Raw genomic sequence first — 22,349 nt, forward strand, 5'->3', positions numbered from 1 at the left:
CAGATGTGGACCGGATTTGGGACGTCACAATGTTGCTATGTGGGTTTACACAACAACGTTCTAAAAATGGAAAAGTTTTTCGTGTACAGTCGAGCATTTTCATAGCGATCCCCGTTCACACCGATCCGTGAAAACAACTAAAACGTTGTATTAGGCTGCCAAGCCAATAGTTGGTGATGTCACTTTGTAAAGAAACGCCACCGTTTTCACAAATTCACGTTTTTGGAGTTTACATGGTGACGATAACGCTTTCTTTTCAAAAACTTGCAGTTTGAAACCCGTTTGCATTTTCAGACCCCCAAATTGCCATTGTTATGTAAATGAACGGTCAAAATGCATAAAATTTTTTTCCCGTTTTTAGTTGAAAGAGCACTTAGGACCTTCGACAGGGCTGAAGTTTCTGGACTTGAACCAATCAAACATCTAGATCTAAAAAATACCTTCCAACCAGCTTGATAGGCTTTGATAAGAAGAATGGCAGAAAAGCCCGAAATTCAGATGTGCAAAGCTTGTTGCTTCATACCCAAAAATACTTGTAATCAGATGTGAATACCCTGTTGAATGATCCAGCATAAAGCAGCATGAATTCCATGTCGGTCCAGGTTGGTTTATGCTGGTTAGAACTGGTATTGTGCTGGTCTAGCTGGTGGGCCAGTATAGTCATGCTGTTCATAAGCAAAACTGGTCCACCAGCACTCCTGCTTCCCATGCTGGTGGACAGAAACCAGAAACCAGCATCTGATGCAGGTCCCAGCATGAAAAACATACCGTATGCTGGTGACCAGCAATAATGGACTTTTCAGGAACGTACCTCTGCCAGTGTGATTTTCATTTTTTTCTTTCTTTCTTGTTTTTATACATTTGCCAATTTTTAAAAGCATTGTATCAAAAGGCTGCAACATAAAATGTGGAAAAAAAATTGGAAATTTCTAAATGCACAGTATTATAAAGGCTCCGATTATAAAGCACTCAAAACCTTGATAAGAAGGTACATCTATAGTATACACCTAAACGATGTCACAGGTATTAACATATCCTCACAAAACGTCACATAACTACAAATTACATCTGTTACTTGATCAACGTCCGAACCAGAGTAGATTAAAACAGTCCAATCTGTACGTTCCAAACACCCTTTTAAACGTAACGTAGCATCTTCAGGCTAGTCTTTCATCTTGATTAACTGTGCCTTCTCACGTTTCAGAACAGTTTTATATGTACAGTAGGGACAAGTAATACCATATTATGATCTGAAGTTACCAAAGGTGGTTTACCAAATGACTTATAAGCTCCTTTAATCGATCCATAACACAAATCCAGAATTGCAGCCTTAAAGTGGCCCAATCGTTTCTCCAATGTACAATTATTAAAAGTGGGTTGTCAAGGTTTTGTGGCACACTCTACAACCCGGTTCCTCAGAGACATCGGATTCAGCGGCCAAGAGTTGCGTCGCACAGTAAAGAACTTATCTAAAGCAGCAGAAAGGAGCAGCAACTGGCTGTGGTTGAGACGGAAAGATTCTAGCTGGCTGTGTGCAGGCCGCCACGCTACGGTTTTGTAGAATTCTTGAAAACTTGAAGAGTCTGTTGGTTTATTTGTATACGTTCCTGTGGATATTGCGTGAATGACGGGTGGTTGGGCAGATATTGTGTTTTGCGGTAGGTGGTATGCCATACGGAACCGTTGTCCACTAAAACTGCATATTAACGCACCAATGGGGCTCGACAGCCTTAGTCAAACGGGTTGGCGCGTATGGTCGGGTTGCGGAGAGATTGTGAGATTGTGGTTAGGTCTCAGCAGCAGGAGGGATGTAGAGGTCAGTAAGCTGGACTGAGTTGAGTGGGGGACGGAGGGGGGTGACTCTGGGACCCCAGAGTCACTGTCGAGCCCTCTTGAGGTGTCGTGGGCTAGTCGACGAAACACTGAGGACGGAAGGTGCCCACTTGAAGACCCTAGAGATGTCCCCTACTCGGCTCAATCCAGACGGTTGTCGTGCTGGTCCTGTAGTTGCAGCCGTCGTGTGTGCTGACGCGCCAAGTACACTGCAGCCGTTAACGCCGGACAGAAGGGGAGTCACACCACCATATGGAAAGAAGCGTAAATAGATGGAGAAGCATAGTTTACTGTAAAGCTACGTCTTAGTTTTGCTTATCTTGGCGAAAGCCGAGTACAAATCAGCATGAACTTTTAACATCTACTCTCGTGTAATGGAAATCATTCCCAGAATAAAACAGGGTGCGTCAGGAGATGCAGATTGCAGTTCGTGAACAACTCATTCAATCTCCCTTATCGCATTATCCTCGTCTGCTCGGGGATGGATGTAAACAACCGTGACAAACAGCTGAGGAAACTCCCGGGGCAAGTACTGAGGTCTTGATCCCACAGACAGCAACTCGATGTCTTTCGTGCACACTCTCTCCTTAATGGACACAGATTTGCACTAGTTCTCTCTAATGTACAAACATACCCCAGCTCCTTGCGCTTTACCTGTTACCGTCGCATCCCTGTCCATGCGAATGGGCACTCCGAAATCATCCAGTCGTAGGCTCGAATCTGAATCCCCTTCGGAGAGCCAAGTCTCTGTGAACGCCATCACACAAATGTGCCTGTAATCATGCTGGAATTTCACCATAGCTTGAAGCTCATCCATCTTTTTCCGTATACTGCACATTCGCCAACATAATTGTAGGAAGAGGAATTTTCAGTCTTCAGTCTCTGACGAACACCTCCTTTTGGTCCTCTTTTTCTAAACGTTGAATCCTTTTGTCCAGAGCGATTTTGTTTTAGCTTGAAAGGCGAAAAACTTCCTAAATCATGATAGCCACATTCCATGGGATGCTTCACACTGTTTGGCTTATGCCATTGTAAAAGAAACTCCCGGGAGTTTTGAATTCTTGCCGACTCCAGAGGTGATTCAAATAAACACAGACTCAGGTGGATCAAAGTCGATAAAACAATTACCCTCATTTTCTCCATTTAGCCTACTCCTTTTCAAGTTCTTTAGGAAGGTACACTCACCTAAAGGATTATTAGAAACACCTGTTCAATTTCTCATTAATGCAATTATCTAATCAACCAATCATATGGCAGTTGCTTCAATGCATTTAGGGGGGTGGTCCTGGTCAAGACAATCTCCTGAACTCCAAACTGAATGTCAGAATGGGAAAGAAAGGTGATTTAAGCAATTTTGAGCGTGGCATGGTTGTTGGTGCCAGACGGGCCAGTCTGAGTATTTGACAATCTGCTCAGTTACTGGGATTTTCACGCACAACCATTTCTAGGGTTTACAAAGAATGGTGTGAAAAGGGAAAAACATCCAGTATGCGGCAGTCCTGTGGGCAAAAATGCCTTGTTGATGTTAGAGGTCAGAGGAGAATGGGCCGACTGATTCAAGCTGATAGAAGAGCAACTTTGACTGAAATAACCACTCGTTACAACCGAGGTATGCAGCAAAGCATTTGTGAAGCCACAACATGCACAACCTTGAGGTGGATGAGCTACAACAGCAGAAGACCCCACCGGGTACCACTCATCTCCACTACAAATAGGAAAAAAAGGCTACAATTTGCAAGAGCTCACCAAAATTGGACAGTTGAAGACTGGAAAAATGTTGCCTGGTCTGATGAGTCTCGATTTCTGTTGAGACATTCAGATGGTAGAGTCAGAATTTGGCCTACAGAATGAGAACATGGATCCATCATGCCTTGTTACCACTGTGCAGGCTGGTGGTGGTGGTGTAATGGTGTGGGGGATGTTTTCTTGGCACACTTTAGGCCCCTTAGTGCCAATTGGGCATCGTTTAAATGCCACGGCCTACCTGAGCATTGTTTCTGACCATGTCCATCCCTTTATGGCCACCATGTACCCATCCTCTGATGGCTACTTCCAGCAGGATAATGCACCATGTTACAAAGCTCGAATCATTTCAAATTGGTTTCTTGAACATGACAATGAGTCCACTGTACTAAAATGGCCCCCACAGTCACCAGATCTCAACCCAAGAGCATCTTTGGGATGTGGTGGAACGGGAGCTTCGTGCCCTGGATGTGCATCCCACTAATCTCCATCAACTGCAAGATGCTATCCTATGAATATGGGCCAACATTTATAAAGAATGCCCTCAGCACCTTGTTGAATCAATGTCACGTAGAATTAAGGCAGTTATTAAGGTGAAAGGGGGTCAAACACAGTATTAGTATGGCGTTCCTAATAATCCTTTAGGTGAGTGTATATGACAAATCTCCACGTCCAACAGTGTTGAGGAAAAAAAAAAATTTAAAAGAAAAAAAGGAAACAACAAACAAAGCACACCGACACCTGTAGCTGCGTGCGCATGCGCCTTCCCTTCTACTGCATAGAAGTGTATGTAGCCTTCAGAGTCAGAGACCTCTAGCTCCCTCCAATTTATTTTCACCTGGTAATTTTTTACTTTTGATGATTGGCTGCACTGTTGTCAGTACTATCTTAGTAGTCCGATGCAAAGGGACTGATAACTCCTAGGTTCTGACACATGGTTCTGCCCCCATCTAGAAAAGCTACAGTCATTAAATGCCGATTGCTCTACAATTAAAGATGATGCAAGAGAAAAACACTACCTCTCAGCACAACGAGCAACTGTTTGCATTCTGACACTGTTGCTGATGAGATTGGTTTTATTTGTGTCTCACAGCAGGAGAAGCCCAAAGTGATTGACCCCCTGGACTATGAAGCTGTGATTTCGGAGCTTGAAGCTGAGTTCAGGGAAGATCCCCTTCAAGATCTCCTACTATTCCCAGACCTTGACTTCACTGTGAGTACTTGTGTTCTCTATTTGTGTGTGTGTGTTTGCAAGTGTAATGTGTATTTATCTTTGGTGTTCATTAAGTTTCACATCTCATTAAGATGTGTGTTTTGGACATTTTTAAAAAGTGTGTGCTCTGAAAAGGCTCTTTTTTTTTTGAGGCATGGTATTTTACAAAAAGACATGAAGTAGGTGTTAAATGACTGTGTGCATGACTGCGTGTGTGTGTTCATGTTAAAACAGCCAAAAAGAGGCCTGTTCAGACCACATCCTCTTTCACACACAGATCTGGGTTTTTCATGGCACAAATATAAACACTGCTTGCATACATTTGCTCAATGAGCACACTCAAACATATGACACCTCATATTGGCAATGGCCTATTGTGTTCATGTTAAAAGGGAGAACTCAAAAGCAGAAAGACAGCAACCCAGGCCAAAAATCTAAATCAGTAATCAAGCTGAGTAATCCAGAGAAACTGGCAATAGGGCAGCGTTAGGGAAAGTACACTGAGCATAGTGAATATATAAACTCTAATGGATTGCAGATGCAACATATCAAGAGTCCATGTCAGAATGCAGGTGACTAAGACCTCTACTGGTGGGTGGTGGAAGTGTTAGGAGTAGATTTAGCTGTGGATATTACAACAAATTGTATGTACTTATTTTTTAATTGATGGAAAAATAAGTGGTCACTTTGAACTTTTGTGTGGGAAGAACTGCATAATTTTTTCACAAAATAATAAATAAATAAAAATAAATAAATAAAAGAAAGAAAGTGAGAAAAAGAGCATGATGGGACACGACTAAATTTTACACAGCTTAAAGAGATAGTTCTGGAAGTAAGTTTAAAGATCTTAAAGAGATACTGCCCTGGGCCGGAGAGGCCACGCAGAGCAAACATGAGAAATGGTAATGGTAAATGGACTGCATTTATATAGCGCTTTCACAGACCCAATGGCCACCAAAGCGCTTTACATATTGCCTCACATTCACCCATTCACTCACTCATTCATACACCGAGAAGGGAGGAAGTCGGAAGAGTTGATGGTTGGAGTTGCGATTGACTTCTTCTGCATTGAATGAAGAAATTGTGCCAAACTCCTGATGTTGTCCTTGATTCTGTTGTGGTTAAGAGAGTCCTCTCTCTCCTGAATGAGCACATGGCTGGTTATGAGTCAAGGCCTGCTGCCCTGGGGCCTAGTGATGCCACGCGGGACAGCAACCCGAACGTACCGAGAAGGCCAAGAGAGGGAAGGGCTTGTGTAGAGGCCATTTAAAGCCTGAGAAAGGTCCCACCTCTCAGGGTTGGCTCGACCAATAAGAAAGGTGGAATTTCCAAATGGGGAAATTCCTCTGTTTGGAGGATTTATGACTCTGTCTCAAGTGTGGTTAGACATGGGCCTTGCCGTTTGTGTCCATTTATACTCAGATAGATATAACAAACACACACTGCATTCTATGAGAAGGCGATGTATACTAAAGTGTGAGTCATTAAATGAGGATTAATTAGATGGGAGACACGATATAGGTGGCGTTACATTAACTAGTAGTTCTCTCATAAAGCATGCATGAAATAAATAGAAATACAAGAGGCAGTATACAAGACATAATATTATCACACACAACGTCATGGGATGCCTGTTCATTTATAGATCAGTTTGTCTATAAATGAATGCAGGAAAGTCTGTTAAGGGCTGTAGGTCTTTCCTATGGCCTCTGTCTGAAAACATGACCACATTTCTAACAGCAATAAAACCATCTTATCTGATGGTAGTCATGGTTCTTGCCCTCGTTGGGGGGGGATGGGACCATAGATCCCAGAGTGAGTTTTTAAAGATTATTTTTTAAATATAACAAATAATTGTGTCTGATTTGTCTCAGTCGTTACAGCAATAATCAGCAATATGCATTCACACAAATAACTTTTTATTTGAATGTTTCAATATGCGTTGACACAATTTATTGGAATAGGCTATTTCCCTGATATAACATGACACAGTTATTAGAAAAGAAATGCGTAGTGATGACAAAAAGAACCTATTAATAATTTTTTGAACCAGTTCATTGGAACGAACTGTTCGAAAGAGCCTGCCGGCGGAAATGAATCGGACTTCACATCACTAGCTGGGGAAACTCAAAATGATGGAGAACTGGATCCAAATGCAGTTATTTTATATAACAGAATGTTTAACAAAACAAACACAGGAACTAGAAAACCAGGGAAACGGAATGAGCACTTTTTCTTGCATCCCTCTTTGTTCTAGCTTGTACATTCTGGACAATGTTTTTAAACTTTGTAGAACTTCTCGTGTTACTGCCTCCTTAGAATGAATCGCTCAATGTCTCCCCATTTGTTAGTTCCCCATTTGTTCGATTTATTTATTTATTATTTATTAACCTTTATTTAACCAGGCAAGTCAATTAGGAACAAGTTCTATTTTCAACTAAAGTTTCTGCTTTATTTTGAATGAAAGTGTCTGCTAAATTAATAAGTGTGAATGTAAGATGGACAGTTCTCACTTCCCATATCACCGGCCGGTTATACGATCTCATAATCATAAGCTCGTTAGTCTTGGTCATTAGACAGAGGCAATTGACTACTTTCCTAGATAGCCGTACTCCACTTTGCTCATTCTAGAATATATTATTCAGTCCCCATAGATCTGAACACAATTAAGGTAAGACTATATCGAACCGGAGGTCATGACCATTACCATAGAACCAAGCTGACCAACTTAACTTCTTCTAATGGTAACTTTCCATAATCATGCCATGGTTTTCCCACATACACTTAGTTAGAAGAATACTATACAATAATTAGAAGTTTGAGGCTCACCCTATTTAGATTGGTCTAACAACACTCTGTTGTTCTAAACAGAAAACCCATTATTAGCCTCTACAGTCTAAGTGTACATAACATGACTAATGCCAATGTGTTAGTCAGATCTCTAAAACTTCCGTTGGTGTGCTCCTCTGCTCCACCTAAGGTGTATTTAGTCTGTTACTATCCTGAATGTAGAATTGTGGTGTTATGGACTTAACACAATCGGTAACGCTTCCTTTTACAGTACAGTACTTACGTGTACTTACAGTGTACTTACCTAGAAAGTACTGGCTAATATATGGTAAGTACACGGGTTAGGGGTAGGTTTAGGGGTAGGTTCAGGGTTAGTACCTAGTTATCACCCAGTAATTATAATTACTATAATAAGTACATAGTAAGTACATGGGTGTTACGCACCCTTAGACACAAAGTCTTTAAAGGGGCAACATTGAGGTCGTGATCAGAAGGTGGTGTAATTAAAATGGCAAGAGACGACACGTAACAAGGTGTTGTGAAAAGTAAAGTACGATTTATTGTACTTGTGAAATGTAAGTGTAAAAGATGAACAATAATAATACTAATAATGATAATACTTGTTGTGGACACAAAGAAAAATAAACAAAATATACAGTTTGAGAGTTCAAAGTAAAACCAAAGAGAATAAGGACAAATTGTGAAGCCAAATGAAAGAAAAGAACAGAACAAACTCCCGTTAACTTAATCCCAACCTCTTAACTAACTAATAACAAAAAGAAAAGAAAAGACAAAATTCTTCAGCGCAAAGCGCCCTCTCTAACTGCTCTAACTAATAATAAAACATCCAAGGGTGGCGTTCACTTCCTTACCTGGTGTTTGTATACATCGAGTTTGCTAAGTGTTGCGTTGTGTACGTCACGTGACATATTACCTGTCCGAATTTCTCTTGGTAACCTCAAAACACGCCATCATGGCAGAACACATTACTCTTGGCAATCTCAGAACACGCCGTCATGGCAGAACACATTACACTTGGTAATCTCAAAACACGCCGTCATGGCAGAAAGAAAAAAACAACAGGACAATATCTGTAACAGAAAATAACAAACACAAACGCGACAAGCAGAGCAACAGAAAGAAACAAGCCGCCATGCGCTCCTCTCAGCTTCCTTTTAAACTCGCGTCGTAAACCCGATAGGCTGCTGGAGGAAAGATGACGTCACGACGTAGATGGTGATTGACATCTCTCTCAGCCAACAGCGGGCGAGTGGTGACGCAAGCCTAAGAATGTGATAGACAGTAGAGAAAGAGAAACAAAAGAAACACACATGCGCGAGACCACAGGGACGTAACACTCCCACCCTTAAGAACAAACCTGTTTGTGAAAAACAAGTTAAAACAGACAATATTTTACACTCTCGAAAGAGCGTCAGCCAAAACATTATCAACACCCTTTTTGTGCTTGATCTCCAAATTATAGTTCTGGAGTACTAGAGCCCAGCGCATCAAACGCTGGTTTTGATTGTACATCCTGGATAAAAACACTAGAGGGTTATGATCGGTGAATACTGTGATAGGAAGACTACTGGAACCAAGGTAAACTTCGAAGTGCTGGAGAGCAAGCAAGAGAGCAAGTGCTTCTTTTTCAATGGTAGAATAGTTAAGCTGATGTTTATTAAACTTACGGGAATAATAACTCACAGGATGATCTATACCATTAGTATCCTCCTGAAGAAGAACAGCTCCGGCTCCAACAGCGCTGGCATCGACCTCAAGCTTGAAAGTATGCGTGCAATCAGGCGCAACGAGAACAGGTGCATTACATAAAAGCAATTTGACACAATCAAACGCATTCTGACACTCCACAGACCATTTAAAAAGTTTAGACGGACTAAGCAACGAAGTGAGAGGAGTAACAACGTTTGAGAAGTACGGCAGTACTGAGCAACATCCTTCTTTAAGCCTGGCCAAAAGAAGTGCCGTAAAATCCTATCATACGTCTTCGTAATTCCTAAGTGACCGGCAAGCTGATGATCATGCGCTAAACATAACACATGTTGACGATAAGGAGAAGGAACGACCACCTGATACACAACATTCCAATCTGAATCGTGTGTGTTAGAACACCACTTTCTCATCAATAACTCATTCTCAAAAAAATAAGCAACCTTCGGATCTTTAGCTAAATCAATAGAGACAGCAGACTTAAAAGCAGCAATGAGAGACTTATCTTCTTTCTGTGCAGAAATAATTTTCTCTCGTGACACGGACATTTTTAATTCTGGTGCGTCAGACACATTTTCTCTCATGTTCTCTGATTGTGATTTATCTGGTTTGGATGACGTAACAGTACACAATGAATCGTCACCAGCAAGAAGAGGGATAAAAACAGAGTCAGACAAATCCACCATATCACCCACTTTACGCGACTGAGCGCGAGTGACAGCGCATGCGGGAAAAACTTCAGGGTAAGTATGTGACACATCATCTGATTGACTACACACATCTGGTTTTTCAACAACTTCTAACACAGGCAAGATTTTTCCTCCGGCTAGATCATTTCCAAGGATAAAATCAACGCCCTGAACAGGAAGAGAAGGACGTACCGCCACTCTTACAAATCCGGTACATAACTCACTCTGCAAATGTATACGATGTAACGGCACAGTTATACAACTCATGTCAATACCCTGAACTATCACACTTGAGCCACAGAAAGTGTCCTCAGTCAATGGTAATCTATCTGCCACAATAAAAGATTGCATTGCACCGGTGTCTCTGAGCATTCTTATTTCTTTCTGATCATCGCAATTTCCCTTTAAAGAAATTAACCCTTTCAAAATAAAAGGTTGGTAACTGTCATCGATTTTCTCCACATTTGGTATATGAACAGACGGCTTAACAGCTTTCACAAACCCTACGCTTTTAGGCTGTTGTTTGCGTTTTAACGTCAAACAATCTGCGATCACATGTCCTTGTTTATGACAATAAAAACATTCTCGATCCTCTCTAGCACGAGGTGGACTGTTTTTAGAACGAAACGTTTGGTTTTGCACAGGAACAGGCTGTGACCTCTCTGAACATGCAAGTGAAAAAACATTTTTGTGGGTTAAAACAAACTCATCCGCTAACACGGCTGCGTGAGACAACGAAGTTACTTTCTGTTCATTTAGATAGACCACAACACGATCAGGCAAACACCCTTTAAACTCTTCGAGGAGTACAAGTTCTCTTAACTCATTAAAGTCACTCACTTTGCTAGCTGTGCACCACTTGTCGAACAAAATTCCTTTGTCTCTAGCAAATTCCACAAATGTCTGAGCCGAATTTTTTTTATGTCCCCGAAACTTCTGCCGATATGCCTCTGGAACTAATTCATAAGCACGAAGTATAGCAGACTTCATAGACTCATACTTTAAACTTTCTTCTAAAGATAAAGTAGAACAAACCTCTTGAGCTTTTCCAATCAATTTACACTGTAACAATAAAGACCAGACGTCTTTAGGCCATCGAAGAGAAGTAGCTATTCGTTCAAAAGCATTAAAATAAGAATCTACTTCTGATTCTCTGAACTGGGGAACTAAGACAATGTGCTTACTTATGTCAAATCTCACCTGGGATGAATCAGACCGCGGAGGAACATCAGAGACCGGACCTGGATTCGACTGCGCAGCCGAACTGGCAGTGATCTGCATCGCGTCCAGATCGAGCTGTCGCAGCTTTACCTGAGTCTCAGCCTCAATTTCAAGCCTGCGTACTTCCAAACGCAGATTTATCTCAGCTTGACGTGCCTCGGCTTTCTCCTGCGCCTCATATTGTAAACGGGCTAAGCGGACTTTCAGTCGCGCGCCGTCTCTCGAATCAACAGAACTGGGAGAGAATGGATCAAACGGTGGCAAGCCGGCCTTAGCCTCGGCTCTCACCTCCGCCTCAGCATCAGCTCTACCGCTCCGCTTATCCTCATCATCCACAAAACTGCGATGTGCCACTGCAACGTCACTCACACCAACACCTCCGCTAGCCTCCTCATCACCCACGGCATTTGACATAGGAAGAACATTGATCTCTTTTAAACGTTGTATCAACTTACTTTTTATCTCACTCTTAAGAGCTTGTCTACTCACCACAACCTGATAGTGATCAGCTATCAGCACTAAGTCTTGCTTCTTACATGAACTAATCTGTTCAAAAGACGGGTTGGCAATGAACTTTTGCAAGCTAAACATTTCCATGATGCACAACCAGCAAACAAGTACAAAAATACTACTCTGCATGAATATGCCGCCAAACTAACGTAACGTCACTTACCACTAGCATACACACACACAACTGATCACAACTAAATTAACTTGAGATTAAATATCCCGGACGAGCCCCCATTAAATGTTACGCACCCTTAGACACAAAGTCTTTAAAGGGGCAACATTGAGGTCGTGATCAGAAGGTGGTGTAATTAAAAGGGCAAGAGACGACACGTAACAAGGTGTTGTGAAAAGTAAAGTACGATTTATTGTACTTGTGAAATGTAAGTGTAAAAGATGAACAATAATAATACTAATAATGATAATACTTGTTGTGGACACAAAGAAAAATAAACAAAATATACAGTTTGAGAGTTCAAAGTAAAACCAAAGAGAATAAGGACAAATTGTGAAGCCAAATGAAAGAAAAGAACAGAACAAACTCCCGTTAACTTAATCCCAACCTCTTAACTAATTAATAACAAAAAGAAAAGAAAAGACAAAATTCTTCAGCGCAAAGCGCCCTCTCTAACTGCTCTAACTAATAATAAAACATCCAAGGGTGGCGTTCACTTCCTTACCTGGTGTTTGTATACATCGAGTTTGCTAAGTGTTGCGTTGTGTACGTCACGTGACATATTACCTGTCCGAATTTCTCTTGGTAACCTCAAAACACGCCATCATGGCAGAACACATTACTCTTGGCAATCTCAGAACACGCCGTCATGGCAGAACACATTACACTTGGTAATCTCAAAACACGCCGTCATGGCAGAAAGAAAAAAACAACAGGACAATATCTGTAACAGAAAATAACAAATACAAACGCGACAAGCAGAGCAACAGAAAGAAACAAGCCGCCATGCGCTCCTCTCAGCTTCCTTTTAAACTCGCGTCGTAAACCCGATAGGCTGCTGGAGGAAAGATGACGTCACGACGTAGATGGTGATTGACATCTCTCTCAGCCAACAGCGGGCGAGTGGTGACGCAAGCCTAAGAATGTGATAGACAGTAGAGAAAGAGAAACAATCGAAACACACATGCGCGAGACCACAGGGACGTAACAATGGGTAACAGGACTGTAAAAGGAAGCGTTACCACACAATCCACTAGAGTTAATAATTTCTGAGTAAGTCAGAATAAGTTAAAACGTAACAATTTATTAACCAGGTAAAGGAACAATAATTCAAAATCCAATTCAAAGAATAAAATCATAAGTCAATCACATACAATATCAACAATTCAGATATCAAGGAATTTAGAAATATTTACCTGGCAATGGAAACTACACACAGTGTTCGTGTGGGAGATATATCTGCAGATTCCCTGTACTCTTTGCCACCTTCCTTTAAATATCCAGATAATTAATGGATTTATCATGATTCATTCCATAATTCATGGAATGGTGTTGTTTATTAATATATCAATCTAAGGCTGTGGCTGGAAGTCAGTTGAAGTTCTTGTGTTTCTGCTCGTCTCTTTTTCTGTTCTCTTCTTTCCTTCAGTCATTCTGCTTGTTGACAGGCTTATTAAGGCTGTGATGACTCCATATTTAATATACACAGATTTTGTGGCTCAGATAAAGTCCAGTTCTGGTTTATTTCTTTGCTCTTGGCTGACATGTGGCATTGCTATGGCCTGCTTGTGACCCAGATCTGGCAAACAGGAGTGAGCCGCCCAAGGGTCCGTCATTCCACGCTGCATGTGGGCCAGATCATCTCTCCACGTGTGCCAGATGTGGGCTGGATCTGGGACCTCACAATGTTGCTACAGAATGTGGGGGGTTCCTACTTCTTTCCATGCCTTCATGCTAATTTGTATTTCTATGATTCCTTTACCCCGATCTGCTGGCTATTGGAAAAAACTCAAATCAGTAATTTCTCATTATATCTGAAATGGTAAACATCCCCTTTACAGCACAGCAGAGTAGATGGGGGTTGGTCCTTCCCAAATTTTAAGTTATACGCTGACTCCTTTACTCTCCGTGCTCTGTCAGCCTGGTTTAAACCAAATGAGTCGACTTCATGGTGGGCTATTGAAGAATCTCTTGTTTCTCCTCACAATATAAAGCACCTGGTTTTTGCTAGTGTCTCACTTAGACAATGTAAACTTCGTTTTGGCCCTATCATAAAACACATTATTTCTACTTGGAGAACGTTGAGTAGAAAGATAGATCCAAATTTGATTTGGCATCGTCATTCATCGTCATTGTTCCATAATAATATTTGGTACTTTCCTGTTATCCGGACCCCACCATATACCATGGGCGGGGTTAGGGGTAGGCCATCGTCCCTGATTGGTCTTAACCCCAGTGACGGGTAGGTTTAGGGGCGGGGTTAGGTGTAGGCCATCGTCCCTGATTGGTCTTAACCCCAGTGACAGACCATTCTCAGTTGTAACTGAGTTATGGTCTGGCAAACCGTCATAGACAAATCATTTCCAGAGGGGCGTCACCAACGGACGTCGCGGATAGACCTAAACCCAATCAGAGCGATGAAGGAGATGACGGAGAGCGGCGGAGAAACATCTCCGAGTGTTGTTTTTTGCTCGGTTTTTAACAAAAAGGAAACGTTCAAATCGCTTAAAACAGATGCGATAGCTGATTCGAACGAGTGATGTTCGACGGCGGCATCCATCTTTGTAATGTACGCAACAAAATCTGCTACAAAATCCCAGCGCCATCGCGTAAAGCCCGCCCCACGATGGTGACTCGATTTCGACGGATTGGAAATGGGCTTGAATGAGCTCTTTGCCAGACTAACTTTCAGAGCAAATCTAAATTTGCCGGAAGTTGTCTGGGTTTTCCCAGGCTACACAATGGGTTAAATGTAAAGTATATTTCTTTGGTGACATTTCCGATAACAAAGGCCTGAAATCATTTCAAGATATTAAGGCTCTTTTTAATATACCAGGAACTTCCTTTTTCATGTATCTTCACATTAGGTCTGGGTTTTCCATAGGATAAACATCGGCCTGTACATCCCTTGTGAAAGGTAGTTCTTCCAACTGATAATTCTGTTATTTCTGCCTGAGTAATTTACTTGTTTCTCCTCAAGAACTCATACAAACCACTTTCCATAACAATTATCTGGTCTAAATATATCAGTGGTGACATACAAACTTTATTTACTGATCAAATTTGGGAGACAATGACATCATTCTCAAAAAAACCCAAATCATAAGTTTCCATCCATTGGAAACTACCGTATAGACATTAAACCGTTTCTATATGCACTTGTTACCTTCCCTGAATTGTAATTGTTTATGTATAATAGCAAGAGAGCACTTGGTACTAAAAATAATTCTGGGAATGCCCTGCACTTTTTCCTTTCTGGTCTCAGCTTGCTCATGACATATCATTCCTGTTATATACGGATATGGTTTTGACTCCAGAACTTTTCTTCTTAAATAACTTATCTGAATTTGCATTTTCGTCGCAGCAGAGAAATTTATTTTTAGCTGCTCTCACTGCTGCAAAGAAGATGTTGATTCAGTCGTTGGATTCCTCCACATACAATGATCTTTGCTGGATATTATTTATTTGGAGCTATCAACAGCTCGCATTCATGGAGCAAAGACAAAAACTTTAAAGACTCGGAGTGCTACTTTGATTTTGTTCAATCATTTGTTTATTAAACCAAAATGTAATAGTTTTTTAAAGTTTAGAGATATCTTGCTAACAGAGGAGAATGGGTCTTTCATGCAAATTACATCCTGCTCTCAAAAGGTGTAAACTCTGGAGACCATCCCTGCGTCTCAATGTCCATGCTATCTATCCTAAACAGTACGAGTGATTAAAATAAGTTTGTCCCAAAGAATGTTGAAAAAGTATGCCAGAAGTCCCCGGACGGTCTACTATTTCCAGTGGATTTTCGAAGTGTGGATCTGTGCACACTCTAAAAGATAATATTACCCACAACCTTTGGAGGAGGAACAAACATGAGTAAAAAGTGTTAAAAAACTACAAAACATTTTTAACACTTTTTACTACATGTTTTGTAGTAAAAAGTGTTAAAAAACTACAAAACATGGCGCGACCGACGGTGAGAGGTTTAGATAAAGGTGTTTGAGTGACTAAACAAAGTTTAACCTGATAAAAAAAAGTATTTGTTGTCCGTGTTATATTTCAAAAGTTATATTAACTTTTAAATGCATCATTATGCATTAATATGAGGAGAGTCTCTGTATGAAAGACCCGCAACTGCAAATCAACGTGGTACTGAATTTCCCTCCGATATGGTAGGAAATTAAATCTGGAGGATTTTAACTGTGACAAGATGATTGACAGGCCAGTTTACGGTGACAGGATCCGACAAAGAGCAAATGTATGATGTGATAGTTTGTCCCAAAGCTTTTCTACTCTTCTGCTAAAAACTCAAAAGTATCTACTTTTTCTTCACAAAAAGAGTACATACTTTTAGGGCGTAGTATACTTATACTACGAATTGGCGAATTGAGCGAATTGAGCTGCAGTACATGATTAATGCAAATTCCCATTGTTAGCACATGTGTAGGTTTCTGTCTTGGTCTGAGTATTTAAAGAAATGTTTCAAGAGGCTCACTAGTTAACAAGTAGCAAAATTACTTATAGTTAGTAGAATGTCTAAAAGTGGACCATCAAAATAGTATTAAACTGCCAGATGCACTCCAGAAGTCAGCTTAAAGGATTAGTTCACTTCAGAATAAAAATTTCCTGATAATTTACTCAACCCCATGTCATCCAAGATGTTTATGTCTTTCTTTCTTCAGTCGAAAAGATATTAAGGTTTTTGAGGAAAACATTCCAGGATTTGTCTCCATATAGTGGACTTCAATCGGGTCCAACTGTTTGAAGGTCCATATTGCAATTCAATGCAGCTTCAAAGTCTCGACACGATCCCAGCCGAGAAATAAGGGTCTTATGTAGCCAAACCATCTGTCATATTCAGAAAAAAAATTATATATATATATATATATATATATACTTTTTAACCACAAATGCTCATCATACACAGGTCACGTGTGTTCCGGTTAAAAAATGTAGGGTAGGCTGAAAAACTCCATCTAATTTTCTCCTCCAAATTCAAAATCGTCCGACATCGTTCGCTTTGTAAACACTAGGTCGGTACTTCCACCTATGTCACACGTGACCTTTCAACGTAATTACACAATGCATGGCGCATCGCAGAGCTAGTGCAAGACCAGCATTTGTGGTTAAAAAGTGTGTAAATGTTTTTTTTTTTTTAGAAAACGGCCAATGGTTTGGCTAGATAAGGCCCTTATTCCTCGCCTGGGATCGTGTAGAGACTTTGAAGCTGCACTGAAACTGACATTTGGACCTTCAAACTGTTGGACCCCATTGAATTCCACTATATGTAGAACAATCCTGGAATGTTTTCCTCAAAAACCTTAACAACTGAAGAAAGAAAGACATAAACATCTTGGATGACATGGGGGTGAGTAAAGTGAACTACTCCTTTAAAATCATGTCATGAATGATATGTTTAACAACATTACTTCCTAAAATTAGATCAATGCTCTGTCTATCAACAAAAATGGTCGGTATAGAGAAAGATATTATACTCCCAGCTGGGTCATTTCTAGCCACCACAACCAATCAGGGGTGTGTTTCCAAAAAGCATTGTTAGGCAAGTAGGTCAAAAGTTCTGTCACTATCAGCATAGTTCAACAAGTCATGTTTACCCAAACCATAGTTCTAACGTACATTCGCAAGCAGCTTCACAAAGTTGTGTGGTTGGAACAACAGCTCTCGACCTGTGGTTAGAAGCCTAGTTTCTTATTTGCATGAAATGTGGACTTAATATATCCTTTTCTTGAGCAAAATAAGCAAGCTGTCTTTCAGTACAATCTGTATCTTTTTTTTTTGTCAAGAGATTTAAAGCGCCATTTGTGAAGAGTGCACATATGAGTGCATGCTCTAGTAGGCATAAGAAGGAGCTTATGATTGAATATGAAAATAAAGCAAAATAACTGAGTCCTCATGACTCCCATAAACCCATCTTGAATTATACATTTGATTTTGTTGATGATTTCAAATGATATTTATCTGTTTTATTCTAGGTGTCCACTCTTCCTGTAGAGAGGAGAACCGTGAAGTCCACTGTGCCAGAGGGAGCTGACGAACATGCTGAATGTCTGCTGGTCAGACAGGTAAGCGTGCGTTCATGCGTGTGTGTGTGTGTGTGGCTTTAGTTGTAATCCCAAATAAAAGAGTAGTTCACAAATACAGATGGAGACAGGAGAGTAACCATTAGAGCAATGGGGCGCAGGTGCGCAGGGGTAGAGCGGTTTTCTGGGGGTTTTTCTGCTGATCTCCAGCAACCTCCCTGTAGTGCCCACGCACCCCGCACTTTGAGAACCACTGATATAGACTATAACAGGAGAAGAGCGACTGTAGAACCCACGTAAACATAAAAATGTTGCAACGCCAGCAAAATAGTAAAGAAATTTCATCAGCACCCTCCTGTAGCAGGACAGCTCAAAATCCAATCGCACTGGTATCCACCTCAAGCCACATCCAGGCGCATTACAGACGAGAGATTTTGCAGACAGAAATGCCTGTTGGCGCTCATTAGTCCAACTAAAACAAACTACACTAGACTACTAGCAACTACACTAGAGACGTTTTTGCAGAAGCACCGATAGTAAGAAAACATCCCCAAACATCTATGCAACTCCCGCCTGGTATAGGTACAAGGATATGCAAGGACAGTGGCCACTTTTCCATCCAATGGATGTACCTGACCGTTTCCCTGCTTTCCCAGATATGTGACAAAAGCTTAAGTAAATTCAAATTTCTTAAGATTTAATGTTGGGGATGCAGCAGCTAAATGGTGAAACACCTTGTGTAAGGTTGAAATATGTTCAGCCCATGTAGATGAATAAATTACTATGTCATCCAAGTAAATACTGAAGTTAGGAACCTCACCTAGAACCATTGACTTTAATCGTTGGAACGTCGCCGGTGAGTTTCACAGCCTGAATGCCATCCGTGTATTTTGAAGAAATGTGTCAGTTACGAACACCAAAATTTCAGAAGTGTGCTCTGTTAAAGGCACCTGCCAGTAACCCTTCAGCAGATCTAGCTTCGTAATGTAGTTTGGCACTCTGAGATTATCGGCACTCTGAGATCAATAGTCTTCAATACAAGGCAGCGGAAAAGCATCAGGCACGGTGACAGAATTAACTTTTCTAAAAGCAGTACAAAAGTGAAAGGACCCATTGGCCTTTGGTACCAAAACCATTTTGCTATAGATACTTCACTTCACATTTAATTTCTTCTCTCTTACCTGCGGGGCAATGATAGGCATGCTGCTTTATTGTTAAGGAACCACCGACCTTGATGTTGTGGTGGCAAACAAAATTATATCACTGAATAAGAGACAAACATTTCCAATTGTATGTGATGAGGTTTATTTTCTTGCAAGAAAAGACCAGCAGTCATACAGTGACAAAGAGTGGCTGCAGAGTGTGACAGTGAAGGGAGGGCATCCCAGAATGTTATCTTTCTAGGCCAATTGATGTATTTTCAACCATATGTGGAACATTCTTAGACTTGTTCATCGTATTTTATCCTTGAGTGGAGGCCCTCCTGTCACGTACCAACACTCTCTACCATTCCAATACAATTACATATTAGAATAAGCTTTGTGTGTGCTCTTTTACCGTCATATGATGGTCACACACATCTTAAAGATAACATTTCTTCCACAATGTCATGCTGGATGACAGAAGTACCTGGATAAACATCATTAAATAGATTTGGAAAACTGTCCACCTGCTTAGTTACATCTTGTTGCTGTTCACCCGGTAGATAAGACAGTTGAGAAGAAAGCATTGATAAAACTTCTGAGTTTTTCAACCAACCCCCATTTTCCATGGATACTACAGAGTGGGGGAGAAGGAAGGAGGCAGATGTTATTTGGCCTCTGCAACCCGAGAACACTGAGCACGTTTATTCTGGATTACTTCCCTCAAATCCTGTTTCTTTGCCTCGAATTGCGTCTTTTATGCGCTCTACTCCTCCTCAGAGGAGGGGCACAATAAGACAGTTGATGTCTGCCAGGTTCATCAGAGATGCCTCTATTCATAGCCACCATCGATCAGCCGATCGCGTCAGCAGTTTGCTTGGTGACACAGAGAGCCAAATCAGTAGTGCGACGCAGCTCTGCTACTGCCTCACACTCAAAAAAATTATATGTTGGCTTTACTTAACTTTTTTATGTAAACAGGTTCCACCGGTTCCACATAACTATGTTTCGTTAAACAAACATAATATGTTCATGTAACTTCAACATCATGGAATTTGGTCATTTTAAGCGACCCAATTAAACTCTGAGCTAATGAGTTAATTAAGTGAATCACTGAGTGATGATTGAGCATTATTGAAGACACCTGATGTTAACAAGCAGAATCTCTGAAGGAGAAAACCGGAATGTTTAAGTCACCATTATGGAGATAAGTGTGTGTTTTAGTTAGGCTCTTGACCATTAACTTATTAACTTTAGATTTTGTTTGGTTGCTGTACATAAGTTATAACAGCCGGATGAACAATGAACTAAGGTGATCTGGTGGTGTTGGTTGCGATTTAACTTAATCATTATTTCACAATCATTTGACCTCAATCACTGAACTTATATTGAACCCAATTTCTGAGTTAAGTTTACCTTACTGTCATTGTAGAGCATACTATTTTTTAGCCTTTTCAATGAAATTCAAATGATCAAATCAAGAAATAAAAAATAAACTTCTTAAAAAATATCCTGAGTAGACACACACAGACATCAAGAATCAGCATATGAATCTCAGCAATGGTGACAAACAGATCATAAGCTCATTATTTATTCGTGCAGCAATGCATGATGGGAGCCATGAATGAGTTTTGATTGGTGGCACCCAGAATGCACTGCAACATGCTTTATAATTGTCACCATTGTTGAGATTCACAGGCTGATTCTTGATGTCTGTGTGTGCCTACTCAGAATATTTTTTTTTAGGAAGTTTCTTTTTTATTTATTGATTTGATCATTTAAATTTCATTGAAAAGTCTAAAAATAGTATGCTCTACAATGACAATGCTGCTATTATTCGTAAGGTGAACTTAACTCAGAAATTCGGTTTAATATAAGTTCAGTGACTCAGATCAAATGATTGTGAAATAATGATTGTGTTAAAACACAACCAACACCATCAGATGACCTTTGTTTATTGTTCATCCGGCTGTTATAACTCATGTACAGCAACCAAACAAAATCTAAATTTAATAAGTTAATGGTCAAGAGCCCAACTAAAACAAATGCTTATCTCCATAATGGTGACTTAAACATTCCGGTTTTCTCCTTCAGAGATTCTGCTTGTTAACATCAGATGTTTTCAATAATGCTCAATCATCACTCAGTTATTCACTTAATTAACTCTTAAGCTCAGAGTTTAATTGGGTCGCTTAAAATGACCAAATTCCATGATGTTGAAGTTACATGAACATATTATGTTTGTTTAACGAAACATAGTTATGTGGAACCGGTGGAACCTGTTTACATAAAAAAGTTAAGTAAAGCCAACATATCATTTTTTTGAGTGCAGGGGGAGTCCCTAACCCTGGTCCAGGTCTTTCAGCAGATCGGCCTGGTAAGTCTGCAGCAGCCATTGTGTGCAGGACCGCCACGGCCTGACCCCTGGCCTCTCCGGGGACTCTGTCATTTTAGAGCTCTTAGATTTGAGTGCAGCGTTCGACACAATTGACCATGGCATTGTGTTGTCACACCTTGAACATGGTGTTGGCATCCGAGGAAGTGCCAAGCTGTATTAAATCTTTTCTCACTGGTAGAACATTTTCTGTTGGCATTGGAAACTCCGTTTCATCTGTAGCTTCTCTCAGTTGCGGTGTTCCTCAAGGATCCATCCTGGCTCCTACTCTGTTCTCTCTATACATGTTACCATTGGGCTCTATTCTTAGCAGGCATGGAGTGTCCTTTCATTTTTATGCAGATGACACCCAAATCTATCTGCCTTTGAAGCGCAATGACAAGGAAGGCTTAGAAACCTTGCTTGCCTGCTTAGCTGATATAAGGTCCTGGATGTCCACATTTTTTTTACTCTTAAATGTGAGTAAAACGGAAGTCATTGTATTTTAGCACTCTATGGGTAAAGATAACATGGATCAAATAAATTTGGGAATCTGAACTCCTACATTAAACCAGCTGTCAAAAATGTGGGAGTTATTCTGGATTCCACCCTTAAACTCAATAAACAAATCAATACAATAGTTAAGACAGATAGTTAAAATAGTTTTTTTCACTTGAAACATTTGTCCAGAGTTAAGCCCTTTTTATCTTTCAAAGATCTTCAAAGAGTTACACATGCTTTAGATTAATCTCGCTTGGATTATTGTAATTCTCTATATTATGGAATATCCCAGTCGACTATGACAAGGCTTCAGATGGTTCAAAACGCTGTAGCTAGATTTGTAACTGGAGTTCGTAAGCGAGAACATATTACTCCAATTTTAATTGCTCTAAATTGGTTGC

At 40.5% G+C, this 22,349-nt stretch overlaps 1 protein-coding gene across 5 annotated transcripts in view; it reads left to right on the top strand.

Annotated features, from left to right (window-relative positions):
- dock10 (dedicator of cytokinesis 10) overlaps nt 1-22,349 on the top strand; it is a 141,282-nt gene that overhangs the window by 60,829 nt on the left and 58,104 nt on the right. For all 5 annotated transcript variants that reach the window (XM_056270746.1, XM_056270736.1, XM_056270764.1 and 2 more), the window contains exons 2-3: nt 4,670-4,789; nt 17,884-17,973. In XM_056270746.1, the coding sequence (XP_056126721.1) occupies nt 4,670-4,789; nt 17,884-17,973 (210 nt within the window). The remainder of the gene's footprint in view (nt 1-4,669; nt 4,790-17,883; nt 17,974-22,349) is intronic.

This window comes from Rhinichthys klamathensis, unplaced genomic scaffold (assembly GCF_029890125.1).
Source record: "Rhinichthys klamathensis goyatoka isolate OS25496 unplaced genomic scaffold, OSU_Roscu_1.1 h1tg000014l_1, whole genome shotgun sequence".
Taxonomy (NCBI): domain Eukaryota; kingdom Metazoa; phylum Chordata; class Actinopteri; order Cypriniformes; family Leuciscidae; genus Rhinichthys; species Rhinichthys klamathensis.